Source organism: Equus przewalskii, chromosome 18, assembly GCF_037783145.1.
Source record: "Equus przewalskii isolate Varuska chromosome 18, EquPr2, whole genome shotgun sequence".
Taxonomy (NCBI): Eukaryota; Metazoa; Chordata; class Mammalia; order Perissodactyla; family Equidae; genus Equus; species Equus przewalskii.
In genome coordinates, this window is record NC_091848.1 from 20,204,063 (window position 1) to 20,222,954 (window position 18,892).

Below are 18,892 nucleotides of genomic sequence, written 5' to 3' on the forward strand. Positions count from 1 at the left end.
TCAATAAAGGTTTCCTGGAGGAGGGGTAGCCTAATGATATTTGAACGTGCAGAGGAGGAAGATCTAAGCAGAGAAAATAGCCCAAACCAAAGGCAAGAGGGCGGGGAAAAAAGGAACGTGTTCAGAAACATAAGGAGAAAATTTCAGTGTGGCAGATGTGGTTGTAAGGGGGGTACATTCAAGTATAAACCTAACACTAGGACAGGAGTTTGGATAATTAGGAATCCTGGGAGTGATTGACGTTAACATTTAGCTCTAGAACAAATAATTTTGCAGTGGTGTGGTGGTATAGAATGGTTCCGACTAAGGAGTCAAGAATTACAGGGAGATTAAACTGTTTCAGACACAGATCAAAGTCTGTACTAACGTAGTTAGAGCAGTAGAGAATGGAAATAATGAGGGCACAGCTTTGAGGCCACTGAATTAGTTCATTCTCTCATTCATTTATTTACCACATACTTACTGAGCTTCTATTTAATAGAATAGTTTTAATTTATTTATATTAGGGAAGATCTCTTCTTTAATGATGATACCTGGGCCTCCAAAAGAATCAGCTGAGGTTCACATATGTAAAAACAAAGTTAATGAAGCTTTCCATTCATAGAGGACTTTACACTCTAATGGAGGCAACCTCAAATAATTACTCCGTTATAATAATACTAGGTAAATATTAATTTAACAAGATATTAACAATGAAAGATGCTTCATTTGTCTAATACTGGTGTTTGGTGGGATGGGGAGAGAATGGAGAAGAAAAAGACCATGGGAAGGATGAAAATATACAGAATAGTTGCAGAGAAAAACAAGTCAGTCAGTTAATCATATTCCAAGGTACTACACACCTACTATGCATGCTCCTTGTTGTAAAAATGTAAACATAATGTTTGCCAAAGCTAATGTATTAAGTAGCACACAAGTTAAATACAACACTTTGGTTCTAGAAACCTGGTTATTTTTGCCTAAGTCACAGAAGTTTATAAAATTTTCTTTTTTGTCCTCAGTATTTTCTTATTTTTATGCTCCTGAAGAAATATAGCCATCTTTTGCTTTTGCATAGCTTGTTCATATTCACGACCATATAGCAGACGTGATGGTGCCTACTGCACATTGTCTTGAGGCCTGACGAAATTAAGCTTACAAGTGCCATACCCTCCCTCATACCATTCTTAGCAGTGTTCTTTGCTACTTGTGTTTTAGGTGTTTTTTAAACGTGTGATCTCCTTTTCATGTAAGCTTTAAATTAATGCTTATTTGTTTTAAAAGGCATTCATGACTGCTGATAAAATTGGTTTTTATTTTAAGGGAAATGGCGACCACTTTTGCTCGCCTGTGCCAACAAGTTGATGTTACACAAAGACATCTGGAAGAAGAAATTGCTAGATTATCCAAAGAAATAGATCAGTTGGAGAAAATACAACACAATGCAAAGCTCCTGAGGTATTTGAATGTTTTTTCTCAATAATATGAACATTTGTTTGTCTCATTACCAAAATATAATTATGTAAAACCACTAGTGAATTTGTATTAAAACTTTTAGCTTTCTGCTTGGCTTAGATTATAATTTACCATATATAATTCGATATATTTTGCAATTTCAATGAAAGCTAATTTCAAAAAGAAAAAACAAATCTGAATTAAAAGGAATTTTTTTAATCTAAACTTACAACTCTCTGTTAAGCTATATTAGGCCTTTTTCAGAGCAGTTGTTCTGTAATTAAAAGTACGAGTTTTTCGTTCTGTATATCCAAGACCCATAATTTCTATTCTCATTGGAGACTATTGAGTATGGTTAAATTTGAAGCTACAAAAGTAAACAAGATGTCCTAATATAATGTGGAATTCTGGTTTAATATGATTTATCATGGATTCTTTGGGGTCTAAATAAATTTTGCTTTGGGGGACAAGACCAAATGAGTGTCATCATGAGGTCTATACTTGGCAGTTCTTAACTTTCAGCTTTATTACCCATTATCTTCCTCACTTACAAGTCTGGGAAAATCCTTAAGCATTATTTAATCTCTGCTGCTACTTACCAGGGCATATGCTACATGCAATTGCCCATATAAGAGCAGCTTGCAATGCCTGCAAATTAGAGAGGCTGTTCTTGTGACCTGATTTTTGGGTCAGATATTTAAAACACCTGTGGCAGTTGTCTATCCATGGTGTCTTAATCTGATCAGCAGTCACATTCTCATTGCACCTCAGTTTCAGAATCTGGAAAAGACGACTGCTTATCACTTAGACCCCAACCTCACACACACAAACTCACCCAAGTGAATTTCATGTATTCCACTGCTCCTATTTTAAATTAGATTATTCCAAATACAACCTTTCAAATTTGGTGAAACTGTATCCGGTAGAATTTTTTTTTATTACTTAGGTTTTTAAATAGTGTTTCATCTTGTTACAGTAAAACATAAATGATGAAATAGATTATTGATATTTATGTAGCTTTCTGATTTTGGCAGGACTGACTTGAATAAGTATAGATATTTTTGATGATCTAATCTTTAGAAACAGGAAAATTTACAATAACAAATACCATAGTATTTGGAGTCTCCATTGTTACGAGACTAGGCTCAGCCATTCAAGTAGAATTTAACTTACCTAATGCATCAGGAGAGTGGCCTAAAGAAATGAACAGTGGAACAGTGGAGTTCATATGTACATGTAACTTACATGACCTTGACCATGTGCACTCAGCAACAAAAAACAAGGCCAAGAGAAAAACAAGGGAATCTCATTCAAGTGTATGTGTGCCCCCGGGAATAGCATGAGAACGGAGACACAAATCTGTGTTCTTCTGTCAGTTTTAGTTCTGGTTTTCCTCTCTTATGGGCATTAGGCTGCATCAAGTACAATTCTAGTATTTAAAAAATGTATTTTTGGTATACCAGGATCCTTTGACATCTGCCAGCTACTTTATGTATACATAAAACTGCTTATTCTGTACTTTATGCTTAACTTAACGGGAATTCAAGGACAGTTATGACTGTACATAACTTAGGATATGACTCCCGTTTAAGTCCTGGACACTGGATTCTGCGGTCACTGCAAAGCTATAGTTTGACATATAATACTCTGAAAGGGTTGAGAACAGTTTAATCTGAGTTCAGATAAATGTAGCAGCAGCTGGCTAGTGATTCTTTTTCTCTCTAATGCATTTTTTTTCTCATTGACCTTTATGATAATTAGATTGGTGTTTTATTCATTTTTTTAAATTAGAAATAAAGCTGTTCAACTTGAAAATGAGCTGGAGAATTTTACTAAGCAGTTTCTACATTCAAGCAGTGAAGAAGAATCTTAACAGTAGAGATTACTTTGGTGATCATCGTAGGAGAAAACGGAACTTGGAAGATTGGGACAGTTGTTATTTTTATGAAATGACTTTAAATATGAATTATACTAACTGCACCTAAATAGCAAATCCTTGTGTAGATTCTGGTAATGATCTATCTCAGGTGTTTGCATTTCTGAAGAGTGTTATGATGTCTCTGTAGTTTTAATTTTGGGTAAAGAAAAGGCTAAATTGTTTGATGTGTTAAAATGATGAATTAGTTAAAAGAAACAGAACCAACTATGTGACCCCTGAGGGGTGGGGCCTTGCTCTTAATTAGGGCTCTCTTTGTTTTTGATTCTGAAAAACTCTGCTTCCTGGCATCCAGGAGTTGGAGAATGCTTCTTTCATCTTCTTTCTCAAAACTAATTTTTGATGCCTCCTCTAATGAGAATAGTTACTTTTTTGTTTTATAAACTGCATTGCTCTAACCACCAAGAAGGAGTGTGAAATGTTCTTGAGTATATTATTTATGCAAGTTACAATCACTTCTGCCATCCTTGGCGGGTATGTAAACCACTAATAATTATGCTGTTTTTACTCCCTCTTTTATTCCCATTAAAACTGATATAAACAGTATAAAGGTTTGTTATTATAGTTTCTTATAAAAGTACCTGGGTCTAGTTTCCTGATCTGTTTCTAAAGAAACATTTTCAGCGTCAACTATGATTACACTACGGAAAGCTTTCTATCTCAGTTTTAGGAATAAAGTTTGAAGTGATAAAAATAGCCAAAGATATGGGAGGTCTGAATTTTGGGTGGTTACAGTCATGTACAAACGCTGTTCCTCAGAAGATATTTGCCAAGGATACTGCTGGATTGTCCCCTGAGCTGGCTTTTACTTTAATTGTATGAATTTGCCCGGGCATGGTTAAAAATTATTACTGTATTTTTTACCTTAATGAAATGTTTATGGGTTCAAATATTGTGTCTGTTTATGTGTTAAAAATGAATTGAAACTTATATGGAAACCTAAAAAAATGACTTTCTAGGGCTTTGCTACACAAAATGCAGTCTTGAGGACCACCAAATCAGCATCACCTAGATGCTTGTTAGAAATGCACGCTCCCAGAAGACACAGTGCATTTGGCCAAGTATAGTTTATGCTGCTTGTCCCTGGGAGGGAGAACTTTCAGGCTCTCTTCTTTTTAATACTCAATACTTCCTTTTCTGTGCCTTTAAGGCTCCTGGATGCTATTCAGTCTTTTCATAGCAGGTGCAACACTATTTTTCATGATATTTTAAGGAGAAAATAACATCTAGGCCATAGAAGCCTTTTAAAAATACATTTTTATGCAAATAGGATATTAGGATGCAGTATTCAAATCCAAATAATTATTAGTTTATAGCTTTTGTTGTTGCTTTATAACCAAAAGATGGTACAAACCACCACCAAGTGGGATTACCAGCTGCACCATGAAAAACTGATGTCTGAGATGGGGTACTGCTGATTTAGTTACAAGTTCAAGGCCTTAATCTTTATTTTATTTATCTATTTTGTTGAGGAAGATTGGCCCTGAGCTAATGTCTGTTGCCCATCTTCCTCTATTTTATATGTGGGATGCTGCCACAATATGGCTAGATGAGCGCTGTGTAGGTCTGCACCTGGGATCCAAACCGCAAACCCTGGGCCACCGAAGTGGAGTGTGCGAACTTAACCACTATGCTACCAGGCTGACCCCAAAGCCTTAATCTTTAGACAAAAGTCCTTGAACTTTTGAAATAGCAAAGTGGTGGTATATCACCTCATTAGTGTAGTACAGCGGTTTTCAAAGTTTGGTCCCTGGATCAACAGTATCACTTGTGAACTTGTAAGAAATGCATATTCTTGGGTCTCACCCCAGACCTACTAAATCGAATACTAGGTTTGGGGACCAGCAATGTATGTTTTAACAAGCCCTCCATGTGATCCTGATGCATGCGAAAGTTTGGAAACTACTGGAATAGTGGTTCTGCTGTAGTAAGTTTATAGTAAATTTTCCATCGCTAGTTGGAATGCAGCTCCCCTGATCAAGTTTAAAAATGTATAAATGTTGGAATGGAACACTAAAATAATGAAACCCAACATTTATGCCACCATGGCAAAACCCATGAATTATGCAGAAATTATGTAATTTACAGCTATGTAGTTCAAATGTTTGCAGAATTATTTATAAACTTTGTATAACCTTAAACTTTTTAAAAAAACATCTTTTTATAAGTATGCAAGCTCCAAGGTGAAAATAAAACTCGTTTGCCTGATAGTTGGTAACTGTAGCATTTATACTGGCATTTAGTGAGTTTTAATTTTTCATTCTTAATAATTTTTATGGTGGGCATATACACTCTTTTGGGTGGACGGGCTCATCTCTCGATTGCATTAACTAACTAACTTGTTTAGTGCACCTGGCTCAGTACTGAAAGTTTGCTCATTCGTCCCCCTCCAAGGTTGTGGTGATGAAATCAAAGTGGTAAAAACTTTTTATCAATACTATCAGTTATTTAAAAATTACACAAAGGAAACAAAATTATCCTAAGGGAGCTCCAGGGAAAGAATGACTTAAGTTTGCTTTTTAAGGAAAATCTGTGGCCTTTAACAGTAAGCCAACACTTATAGTACCAAAAGATAGGTCAGTAGTGCTCCACTGTATTCCTTGCTTCTGGCAGCAGCCCATTCACTTTTTCATGAAGACAATAATTACCAATGTTTAGATAAAGGAATCAGGGCTGAGCATGACATATTGGGCTTGGAGTTTCGTTCTGGAACTTAATTTCAAAATAAATCCTAAAAACTGACTTAAAACATGCTACATGAAATCTGGTTAAAAGCACTTTATTGATTACAATATCAATTCACAGCAACATTATTTCACAGAGCTACTGTACAAATAAAGGAATGAATCACTGTGCAAGAGAGATCCAAGAATACTTTTACATCATGGTACAAGTCCATAGTTGGTTTGGCTTAAAGCTGTTATAAGAGCTTTAATCTGGTACATTCACCCTTCCCCTAGTCACGCTACTGACATGCAGAGTCAAGTGGCCACAAGTGTATAGAAACCGTTCTAGGTGAAGAAAAGCATTTTAATCAACTTTAAAAAACCACTTAGATATGGATGCCTTTGGGTAAGAATATGCAAATACAAGTGTTCAGATGCTTCTTTGAAAAGAGAGAACAATAGGATAGAGCACCATTGTGTAAAAGACAGAAAGGCTTAAAATATCTACCAATATATCAATGAAGTTCTATTAATTAAAACATAAATACTGTATGATGTAAGATTTTGTCGGGCACATTTAACACCAGTTGAAACACATAACCAGTTTTCTCATGATGCTGCATTATCATAACTTTCATAGGATCAGTAATTGGATTTAAGAAAAAAGGCTTTTAGGAAATTTTATCAACATGCAAGCAAATTTGCTAAATACAAGGTGTACCATCAATCTGATTAATAAATTACTTTTTTAAACAATGCTAGCTTAGACATTCAACTATAGACCATTTTAATGAGTACCTATTGTAACCAATATTTTTAATTATAGCACTGAATTTAAGGCAACTTAAAATGAACAATGGGAGAAAAACTAGTAAGTATGAAGTGGACTTCACATTCTACTTAATCTAATTTAAAAATACCAGTTGTATTCATTGTGCTACCGTTTCTCACAAGAAAGATGGTCTAACTTGTGGATGTTTAAAAAATTCTAACAAGAGCTACGAAATAGTTTTAAATTTTGCTTTCCACAAAGGCAAAAAGGAAAACAGAAGTTGAAATAGCAAATTTAAAAAAAAAAATTTAAGCCCGACTCATACCCTAAAGATCACAGAAAGAATATCTTCATTATTAAAATGATGATAGGCTCATTTGGGAGATTGTTTAATGAGTTTCCATAAGTTTAAACACGTCAACAAACAAGCCACAAGTATTCGACTGTGTTATAATTTAAAATGTGAGACATTCACCAGTAATCAAAGCATAAATTTCCCTGAACTTTTTCACTTTGAAAAGCTTAGTTTTTTAACAACAGGAGAAATTTCATTTTGTCACCTGGAGAAGTCAAGATTCCTTTTCACTTTTAATAGGTTAACTTTAAAATTGCTCAACACATTCCAGAAGCAGCTACCTCCATTATGTTTAAGGGGCTAGTTTACTGTCATGCAGTATTCATCAGTTCAGCTGAGTCTAAACTAAAATAAGGACAGCTGCCTCCTGGGCTCTCCTGCAGCTGCAATAGTAAGCCCGAGGCTTTGCCCTGTGAAGATGGAACTCAGCATGGTGTATGTAGCCATGGAATCACAACTATGGAAATCTGAACTAGGGAGGGACCTTAGATATGTAATGTAAATCTCTAATCGTATAGCTGCCCACAATGAGGCCTGTCCAGCAAAGTGGCGATGTCCCTGCCAACAGCAAGAAGTGCCTTCTTGAGCAGGTTTTGGGATGATTTGCTGAACCACATGGCAATCACTATCACTTTGTTTTAGGAAGGAATATGCCTTTAAAGTATTCTTGCCAGATCTCAAAAAAACTCTTTATGAAGCGATTAAAGAGTCTACAAATAAACCTGCCAAGGCATGTTATGTTTAAATATTACGTATAAGGTAAAAAAAAAAAGGCAGCAGATAATTCCAATATTCTTGATGATGAAAATTCCTTAAAACTACATCTGGCCATATTTTTTAAGTCTTGAAAAACTAAGATTCAAAGTATACAGTGCTTCCACAAATTATATACTCCTCTTAGTGATTTCAGGAAGTCTTATGCACAGCAAAATTAGACAATTAGCTGAACTCAAACTGCAAGAAAACAAATATATTTAGCAACTGGAACCCATATCACCAGAAGGCATAGGTTTAACTAGTATGTAATGTGGTAATGAGGTCACCATTTGGTCACATGTATAATTAACCACTTGGTTAGTTTTCAGTTGCCTGGTACATTTTATTTATGGGAGTTGATTTTAAACTATCGACAAAAACTTTGATAACATTTAAATTGTTTTTATCAACATGTTTAAGACTAGAATTCTTGTCTGTGTGCCTCTCTAAAGTATCTTGTTACTAGAATAACTTTCAGAGTACAGGAGAGATAGGTAGAAGGTTACTTTGCACATGGCTGAAGTGCTTTCTTGAACAGGATTTTGGAATGAATTGCTGAACTACATGGCAAACCCTCAGCTCCCCCCTTTTGTTGGAAATCAGGGTGTTTCTTTAAAATATTCTCACCTTATCTCAAAGAGCTGCTCTTTATGAAGTGATATAAATAGTCCACAAACGTTAATATCAAAAATCCACAGAAATCTGAGAATAATGTGTATATAAATATACATTCATGCCTGCCGTCTACAACAGTCTTTTTTTGGTCCTATACCTTAATCTCCCTCTATCCATTGTATTCTCTATTTTTAATATCAACTGATCTTAACCAAAACTGATACTGACTTCATTATAGTTAGTTGATGCACTTATTAGCACATCCACAATATAAAAGTGAACATTTACAAGTAAAATTTGGGAGCATTTAGGTTAGGGTTACAGGTGATCAAAAGTTAAGAGAGACCTATCTCAACGGTAACAGACACAGTTTACTATACAAACACAATCCATTTCTCTATTCACCATCAAACAAGACTAACAACCTTCTATTAATCATTTAGATTTATTTGTAGGAGAAAATCCAAGAGGAAAGCATCTTTGTTTAAATTCCTTTAGTAATAGACACATTATTATACCCTCTGACAAGCAGAAGACTTGCTTACTACTTTCCTCTGACTCCTTTAAGAACGGCTCTTGGAATTTTTCTTTTGGATTTCAAATGGGATCACTTGGATCTAGGCATTCTTTGAAGCAAAACCACTTAGAAACCAAAATTTTGTGCTAACGGAAGAAATATTACAGAAAAGCAAAAATTGTGAATGTTTCCTTTTTTAAATTTTGAAGGCACAGATAGTTGACATCAATTTCGATTTCATATTATGTGAACATAAATTCATAAAGCCACCCTGTTACAACTGTAACTAATCGGGTCTAGTGACTGGTTAGATTTTACACTCGCTTCATAAACAATGCCGTCATACGTTTCCTATCTAGATGCAATACTGACGGAGAACACTGGGAAAAATTGTCTAGATGCAAGGACAATCCAAATGTTCTCAATCTCTGAAATAACCAGGGCACTCTACAACCTCAGTTCTAGAATATGAAATCAATAGGAAATTCCAACTATTTAGAGGATTACTCAAAGTGTCATTTGATCATAATCAGCTTTCTAAATGTGGAGAACGATTTATATGCGATTACTGCTATCTACCTATTATTAATGTAATAAGAGTTTCTTACGTATGTCTAAAATTTCAGAGTGAAATCTTTATTCCCTGGCCTTCAGATTATCTCCCCCCTCAAAGGACTGAAAAATGGCATATTTAAATTGATAGGATGGCAAAGGATGTACCAGAAACTAATGATGGTCAAAAGGACTCCCCCGAGGTACCTAGGGCTGTCAGCATTCTTAAACATTAAGCAACCAGGATCTCTTTTTGATTAAAAAGGAAGGTCAGAATTCAAGGAGACTTTCTTCAGACATAAGCACACACGTATATGGTGTCACTTCCATCCATTACTGTGCTTGGTTCAAAAACTCAAAAATGTGACATTTCTTATGTACACGAAGTTAAAAATGCAGTTCTTAAAAAATGCAAACAATCAAACATAGGCTGCTATAACGTGTATATTCTGTTCTACACACAAAAAATAAAGAATTAGACTGAGTACAAGCAAAAATTCATCACGTTTAAATCAGCTCGACTCCTCAAATTAATACACCAGTCCTTTTGATCTCAGCAAGCACCTCTGCCTTGTTTTTTCCACCTTTTTTTTGTTTTGTAGCTTACCGAAAGCTGCTTTTTGTATATAATAATCTCAATAGAAAAATCTTCACCTGCAAATATAAGGTAGAATTTTTTTCACAGCTATAGGCTGTAGCACTGATTTCTCCAGATGCCAACGGAGAACAGAAAATTCGTGTGCATTGTTAATTCCAGATTCTAAGAAAACTGTCCCAGGAGCCTGTGGCCACAGCCATGCCATCATCAGTTACACCCAAGCAGCTGACACGGTTGTCATGACCAGCAAGGACACCTGAAAAGCAAAAGTTCAGTAAAAAGTTAGCAGTGGGTAAGTTTTAGAATTAAACGTGTACGCATAAAAGATCTAGAAGCGGGGCCGGCCCAGTGGTGTAGCAGTTAAGTTCATGCGCTCCACTTTGGGGGCCCAGGGTTCGCAAGTTCAGATCCCGGGCACGGACCTGCACACCGCTCACCAAGCCACGCTGTGGCAGCATCCCACTTAGAACACAGAAGAAGACTGGCACAGATGTTAGCTCAGTGACAATCCTCCTCACCAAAAAAAAAGATCTAGAAGAGTAGCTGACAGGTTCGACTGAGTGCCAGGGACAAGCTGGACACATTATGTAAAAGACAATTCTTCATATTACATGAATTTCTGACGTGCATCAAACTGTGTTTTTCATTTTTGAAACATGATTTTGCAATTATGCTTTCTTATATCTAGGAAAATAGATGTAGACTTTCATTCTACATCTCTATAGTTCATGATACTCCAAACTTTGTCACTGAGCTATGCCATTTTCAACAAAAACAAATTTTAAATGAAGTTCAATGAAGTAGCCTTTTACCACAAGAACAAAAAAAACAGTAAGAATGAAGTCACCTTATATCACCACTTCCAAAAAATACCAACATAATTTATTTACTTTCTTCTGTTAACCACCAAACACTGGAATATTTTGGTTATAACTTTCTGAAACCATCAAACTCATCTAGATTTTTGTTTCTTTTGTATATTAAACTCATTTGATATTCTGATCACCACACAGGATTAAATACTCCCAAACATTTGAGAGGAAAATGAGAAATGTAAAGATTTAAAAGAAAAATTAGAATATGTCAAATTCTCGGGGCTGGCCCCCTGGCCGAGTGGTTAAGTTCGCCCACTGCGCTGCAGGCGGCCCAGTGTTTCGTTGGTTCGAATCCTGGGCGCGGACATGGCACTGCTCATCAAACCACGCTGAGGCAGCGTCCCACATGCCACAACTAGAAGGACCCACAACGAAGAATATACAACTATGTACCGGGGGGGCTTTGGGGAGAAAAAGGAAAAAAATAAAATCTTTAAAAGCAGAAAAAAGAGTATGTCAAATTCTCAATAGGAATTTCTTCTTTAATATACTGTGTTTGAGTTTGCATTATCTCCCTATATAATTAAGTGTATCATTTTCCCCTGATCTCAGGAACAAAAGTCATCTTGTCTAACTCTTCATATTCTCCATAGTACCTCCAAGGAGGGCAACGTTTGGCAGTGGGCAAATTTACCAGTATGGTTCACATAACAAAAAAGGAACCTTGTGGCTAAATACTGCAAGTTACACTGGAAAGGAGAATCAATGAGCGATTCATGAGTCAGGACTCAGTTTTAAGGGGAAAGCATCCAATTGAGCCAACTTGAAACCAAACAGTTGTAAGCAAAGCAAAACTAAAACTCACCCCTATGTTAAAAAATATGGAAAACAGACATATTTTTATTTTGTTATGGAACTAATTGATTTCATCCAGGTACCTTTTTAATCCCTTAAAAAAGTAATTGGCTTTGGACGACAAAATACCTCCGAAAATCTACTTGCAAAATGCAAAACTGTGAACTTGACTGCAGTCTCTTAAGAGAGGTTGTAGAAGATTATTCCTGGGAATGTTGATACTGCCTCTCCTCCCTCAAAAACTTTAACAACTGTAAAGGAGCTTAAAGGGTAAGGACATAAACCCTCAAGGATGGTGAACACATGAGAGCAGATAATGGCAATGAAATTTTGTAAGCTGGACGGTGGTAACAAGAAACAAAATTACACTGCAGAACCTCCGAAAGGGTCAGAGACTAGTGGATACAGAGATACAGGTATCTCTGGAACCAGGTAGGGGCAAAGATGGGGTAAACAGAGACTGCAGTCAAAAGTGGTGAGGAACAGCCAGACTCCCCAGGTGGCCTCCTCCACTCAGCAGAGGCAGGTGACTGATGGTCCTGCACCAGGGCAGAAGACGAGAGACTTACTTGCTAGAGAGAGTAAATGAGGGTCTCTTAACTAGAAGAAAATAGGCAGAGTTGAGATTGGTGAAATGCGCTGAAAATGGAGAATACAGAAAGTTTACTTGCTGTTTTCCCCCTCAGCTTTCCTCCTGAAATCAGCCCCCAAACTAGCAGCCAGCTTATACATTTCAGGTAGAAAAGTGGAAAATCCATCTCTGAGAACACAGCTAGCTTGAGGGGAAAAAAGGCTGTAAGGTATATCAGAGGTCCCCAGATGAAAGCCTGACCAGATCATCCTTCAGCAAGGCCTTCAGTCAACACGCCTCACCATGTGCAGAGGGCTTTCAAACAGTCTTACTGCCTCACTCTTAAGTAAGAATAAGAAGCTAAGAATCACCAGACTTTTAAGGAAATTTTTTTTTTTTTGAGGAAGATTAGCCCTGAGCTAACTGCTGCCAATGCTCCTCTTTTTGCTGAGGAAGACTGGCCCTGAGCTAACGTCCGTGCCCATCTTCCTCTACTTTATATGTGGGACGCCTACCACAGCATGGCTTGCCAAGTGGTGCCATGTCTGCACCCGGGATCCAAACCAGGGAACCCCAGGCGGCCTAAGCAGGACGTGTGAACTTAACTGCTGTGCCACTGGGCCGGCCCCCAGAAATATTTTAAAAATAAGGACAGGGGACTAAAAAAATAAATAAGGGGAAAAAAGCAACCTGGAAAACACAAAGATTATGCTTGAAGAAGAAGACTTCAGGGGCTGGCCCAGTGGCACAGTGGTTGGGTTCGTGCACTCCACTTCGGTGGCCTGGGGTTCGCTGGTTCAGATCCTGGGTGTGGACCTATGCACCGCTCAAGTCATGCGGTAGAGGCATCACACATATACAAACTAGAACAACAGACAACTAGGATATACAACTATTTACTGGGGCTTAGAGGAGGGGGAAAAAAAAACGAGGAAGATTGGCACCAGATGTTAGTTCAGGGCCAATCTTCCTCACCAAAAGAAGTATACCTTAAAAAAAATAAACTTAAAAAAATTTTAAAAAAAGAAAACTTCAAAAAAAGGTTTTCATTAATAACCTCAGACAAACAAAAGATTTTATTTATGAAACGAGTGCCTTAAAAACTTCCCAGTACTACAGGGTGTAAGTTTCCAGATTGAAAAGATCCACTGAATGTCCAGCACAATGGATGGAAATGGATCCACTCCAAGACATCAAAACTGGCAAAAAGACTGAAGATTAACTAGAAGTACATCAAAATTAAGCATATAAACTGAAAAATTAATTTCACCCTAGAGAATATACAAAAAAGCTCCACAGCAAAAGAAGCCAGAGTATATATACCTCATTGCTCAGCAGTAAATATTGTTTAAAAAGTCATAATTATGGAAACACTGACTGATGTTCTAAAAAAAAACTACATGGGAAAAAGTGAAAAATGGGAAGGATGTGGCCGTGGTGGGAGGAAGGATGTAAAAGCGAAACCCTCAACAGATATATTCACTGTTCATCTTTATATCGAAACCTACCAAACAAGAAAATATTATAGAACTAGACATTACTCGTCAGAAAACAGAACTGTAAGTATGGCTGATGGGCTGTAACTCTTCTCAAAGGGCAACAATGACCACGAATGAGAACTGCCAGGGTACCCTTCCCCACAGCTCCAGGGTGGCCAGGAGGCCTCGAGAACAACTGACGGGAACCTCTGCATGTTTCTGGAGAAAATCAAAGCCCACTGGGGACATGTTTACTAACCTGCACGATCTCCTTTTAGCGTGTCCCATACGTTACAATTAAAGTCGTCATAACCAGCTAACAGGAGGCGCCCACTTTTTGAGAAGGCTACGGAAGTGATTCCACAGATGATGTTGTCATGGGAATACAGTAACAACTCTTGGTCTGCACGAAGGTCGAAGAGCCGGCAAGTGGCATCATCAGAGCCGGTGGCAAAGGCATAGCCATTTGGGAAAAACTAGAAAGAAAAGCAACAAACATTTATTCCACGGAAGTACACAAAAATCAGGTGAGGCAGTATAATAACAAACTCTGGGGTAAGACAAACCCAGATTCAAATTCCACCTTGGCTTCTTACCAGGCAAGTGATATTGGGCACTAAAGATTCTTAAACACTTTGGGCCTTAGTTTCAGTTTTAGAGTGTCGGTGAGGATTGAATGAAATAACAGGCAAAGTACACAGCGAGCCCATTGTTCAGCACACAGCAAGTATTCAATAAATGTTGGCTCTGGTCCTCCATATGTCTTATTTAAACACTTAAACCAGGGGCCGGCCTGTGGCTGAGTGGTTACGGTTACGCATTCTGCTTCGGCGGCCCAGGGTCTCACCGATTCGGATCCTCGGCATGGACATGGCACCGCTCATCAGGCCACGCTGAGGCAGCGTCCCACATGCCACAACCAGAGGCACTCAGAGCTAGAATATACAACTATGTACTGGGGGGCTTTGGGGAGAAGGAGAAAAAAAAAAATTAAAAGAAGATTGGTAACAGTTGTTGTTAGCTCAGGTGCCCATCTTTAAAAAAAAACTTAAACTAAATATTGCTACTAATTATAGAATTTTATGTATGTGTACTCTGAAAGAAATGTTTGAAAATCCCATTAGGAAAAATAAATAGGAAAAATTTTATAAAAGAGACCACAAATCATTCCAGTCAGGTGAGGTTATAAAGTTAAGCTAGTGTAAAGAAAATCATGAATCTCTCAGACACTGGCACTGCTCAACACTGACTTCTTACAAAGAGGAAATCACTTTTTTTTCAATATATCTACTGGCCATCTGTCTATTACCTCTGTGAACAACGATTCACGACCTCTGCTCATCCTTTACTGTGCTGTTAGTACTTATTGACTTGTAGGAATAAAATGAAGAATATAAATTTGTTTGGTTTATTTGTTGTAACTATTATTTTATAGTTTATCATTTGCCTTCTAATACTGTTTACTCTTTACAAAATATAAAGCAATTTTTAATTTTTATGTAAATTTATCTTTCCCTTTGAGATTTCCTTTATTGTTTTTATGAATAAAGTCCTTCCCCAAGATATTAACTGATGTTTAGTTATATTTTCTTCTAGTTTATTTTTTACTAATTTCATTTTTCACACCTTAATTTTTACCCATCTGGAATTTATTTGATATACAGCATTCCGTGTAAAGATCTAACTTAATTTTCTCAATAGTTAAGCAATTGTCCCAGCTGTTAATTAAATAATCATTTTCCTACTGATTTTGTTGCAACATCTGTAATTTACTAAGCTCATATAGACACGAAAATGTTAGTTTTCAGTTTTTTGTCCTTGGTTGTACCTATATCACGCTTTTTTTTTTTTAAAGATTGGAAACTGAGCTAACATCTGTTGCCAATCTTCTTTTTTTTTTTTTCCATCTTCTTCTCCCCAAAGCCCCCCAGTACACAGGTGTATACTCTAGTTGTAGACCCTTCTGGTTGTGGCATGTGGGACGCCGCCTCAGCGTGGCTTGATGAGCAGTGCCAGGTCCGCGCCCAGGATCTGAACTGGTGAAACCCCAGGCCATCGAAGCGGAGCACGCGAACTTAACCACTTGGCCATGGGGCAGCCCCTCACGCCTTTTTTTTTTTTTAATCATTCTAACTTGCTATTCAATTTTATTATCTGGCATGGCAAAACACTCTTGTTATTCTCCTTCAAACCTGTCTGTCCTCTTTTTCCCACTTGAATTTCAGACATCTGATTGAGTCTCCTCTATATTCCTCTGACTCATCTCAAAAAAACCCCGAAAAATTGACTTGGTGTTTTGATTAAAATTTGTAGTAAACCTAAAAATTAGTTTGAGGGATAAATGATTGGTTTACAATATGCAGTCTTTCCATTTGAGAACATGGAATTAAAAAAAAATGTTTACCAGTAAAGTTTTATGATTGTCTTCATAAAGATTCCGCATGTTTCTTCTTAAATATTCCTTGCCTAGTTTATAATTTTTGTTGCTACTCTCAGTAGGATTTTCTTCCTTTCTATTTTCTACCAGGATATTATTGGCATAGGAAAGTTATTGATTTTAAAATAATTTTTGGTAATTCAGAAAATACACTGAACTCTTTTTTGGGATATCTAAATAACTAAACATGTAAATAATGATTTTTTTTCTACTTTCTAATGCATCTCTTATTTCACTTTTGGGTCCAACTATACGGGCTGGAAGTTTCAGAACAATTTAAATAGTGGTGATGGTATTACTGTCTTGTTACTTAATATAATGAGAATGCCAAGTGTGTTTCATGGTGACGAAGTCCCTTTCTCAGGGGGATGGTGGACAGGGCAGTGAGAATAGGTTAACAGGTTCTTGGAAATGCAAGTACTTTACTTTAATGCTTTCAGGAGAGTTAAAGCCTGGTCCCAGTGGAGACAGTTTCTCCCCATCAAACAGGAAGAACGGCTCTTCCTTCTTTTCAAATTCCCCAAAAGGCAAAAGGAACCTCTAGCCATAATTTTTTCTATCTACCAAGCATCCAATCAAACATTAGTCATCCAGGCTACAGTGAAGTTTACAACCCTTGGTAAAGTCAAAGGCTTCACCAAACCCTTACTGCCTACTTATAGGCTCGTGGTTTTGACCACTTCCTTCCCTTATTATCATCCAGCAATTTATTCTCCATTGTTCCCCAGCAGGAAGTCCAGCACTATCATTTGCACACATTCTATCAGCATGTGTGGATTAAACCTGTTCCCTACCACAGACAGGACCGAGAAGCCTCGGGTACGGTACAGGTCATCCCGTGCAAAACACCCAATTCAGAAGATCACCCCTTTGGGCTCAGAGTGTGTGGGGCATGTGAGCACTCTACATCCACGAGACAGGATGACCATACATCCCATTTTGTCCAGGACAGTCCCCATTTATGACTTTCCCCATCATGAAATCATTAACAACACTCTTTCACATGCATAAGGTTCCCGGTTGGGATCATACCATATTATATGCTCACTTTACCAGTACAATGAACTAGTTTTCACTGCCTGGGAGCTTAAGACGGCCCTCAGAACTGGGGGAAATGTATATTTAGAATGTATCTGATGCATTTAATATATATTCAAAGAAAAATGGTGTGTTTGTGTGGGATGCTGGTTGTTCATTTAAGTTTTTTTTTTAATGATAGAGAAGAGTTTTCTAGTACTGATTTATCAAGTTGTCTTTTTTTTTTTTTTAAAGACATAGGTGTTTCCCTTTTAAGATACCTTTTTAGCATCTGAAATACTGACAAACTGATGTGGTAAATTTCATTAATAAATCTAACATTAAATCACTCTTGCACTGCTAGAACTCATTTTCACTTGATAATGATGTGTTTTTACTTTGACACATTGTTGAATTTGATTTGCTATAATTTATCCTAAAATACTTTAATCTAGTTCTAAGGGATACCTTTTCTTGTGTTTTGGTATAAGGATTATGCTGGTTTATTTGATACAATAAACTGAAAAACTCTTAGTATTTTTCTGTGTTCAGAAAGTTTCAATAGCACAGAAGTTTTCTGTGCCTTCAAAGTCTGAAACACTTGCCAATGAAACTATGTGAGCATGGAAGTTTTTTTGAAACTATTTTTTTATTAATTTTTTTTCAATTATTATCAAGCTATTCAGGCTTTCACTTACTGAGTTAATTTTGGAAATTTGTGACTTAGAATTAACTACCATAAGTTATACAGTGTATTTTCTTATGATTTTTTAAAATCATGTTTTATCTGTAACATAACTGTTATTCTTCTTAATTTGGTAAATCTGTGATTTTTATCCTTTTTTTTCCAGGTTAAGTTTACCAGAGAGTTAGGGAACCATGTCTTAGAGTATTTGAATTTTTCTATTTTCTAATAGTTTTCTATTATAAAATTTTCTAGATATTTTTTCATTCAACAAATATTTATTGAGCACCTACTGTGTGTCATGCACTCTTCTAGATGCTAGTGATACACCGGGGTAAACAAAACTGGCAAAAATCCTCGTCTCTGTGGAGCTTATATTCTTATAAAGCAGACAACAAGCATGACAAATAAATAAATAAGTATGTTACATCATGATAAAGCAGGGAAAGGAGGTGGGGGTGACACGTCAGGATGTCCAGGGAAGGCTTTACTGAGAAGCCAATATTTACTGAAGAGGTGAAGGAGGGGCAGCAATGAGCTGTGCGTGACCTCGTGACCTCGGCTACTGGGAAGGAGAGGGCTTGAGAGGGAGGGGGCAGCAGGGTGACAGCCCCTGAGGAGGACATGTGCCAGGGACAGCTAGGAGGCCAGCGTGGCCACACAGAGTGAGTGGAGGCAAGCTCACAGGGGAGAGGGAGGCAGGATGAGTAACAAGGCAATCACAGGTCCACGGTCCCCTGTTGGCTTTTATGAGCCCCTTAGGACAGCTGTTTTTCAGAATTTAGAAAGGTAATATGTTGTGTATTAAGTCAAACTCCGCTGGGGCTGGGGTA

At 37.1% G+C, this 18,892-nt stretch overlaps 2 protein-coding genes across 9 annotated transcripts in view; one reads left to right on the plus strand and one right to left on the minus strand.

Moving 5' to 3' along the window:
• MFN1 (mitofusin 1) overlaps positions 1–5,580 on the plus strand; it is a 34,577-nt gene extending 28,997 nt beyond the window's left edge. For all 4 annotated transcript variants that reach the window (XM_008521472.2, XM_008521551.2, XM_008521711.2 and 1 more), the window contains exons 17-18: positions 1,303–1,437; positions 3,226–5,580. In XM_008521472.2, coding sequence (XP_008519694.1) covers positions 1,303–1,437; positions 3,226–3,307 — 217 coding nt within the window. In that variant the 3' untranslated portion in view covers positions 3,308–5,580. The remainder of the gene's footprint in view (positions 1–1,302; positions 1,438–3,225) is intronic.
• A 553-nt stretch (positions 5,581–6,133) lies between these two features.
• The window catches only part of GNB4 (G protein subunit beta 4), a 66,500-nt gene continuing 53,741 nt past the window's right edge, over positions 6,134–18,892 (minus strand). For 4 of the 5 annotated variants that reach the window (XM_070583174.1, XM_070583175.1, XM_070583176.1 and 1 more), the window contains 2 exons: positions 14,180–14,396; positions 6,134–10,457 (listed from right to left, as the gene is read on the minus strand). In XM_070583174.1, the coding sequence (XP_070439275.1) occupies positions 10,351–10,457; positions 14,180–14,396 (324 nt within the window). In that variant the 3' untranslated portion in view covers positions 6,134–10,350. Of the gene's footprint in view, positions 10,458–12,829; positions 13,059–13,224; positions 14,397–18,892 lie in introns of those variants that run through there. The other variant, XR_011529348.1, reaches the window with a different exon arrangement.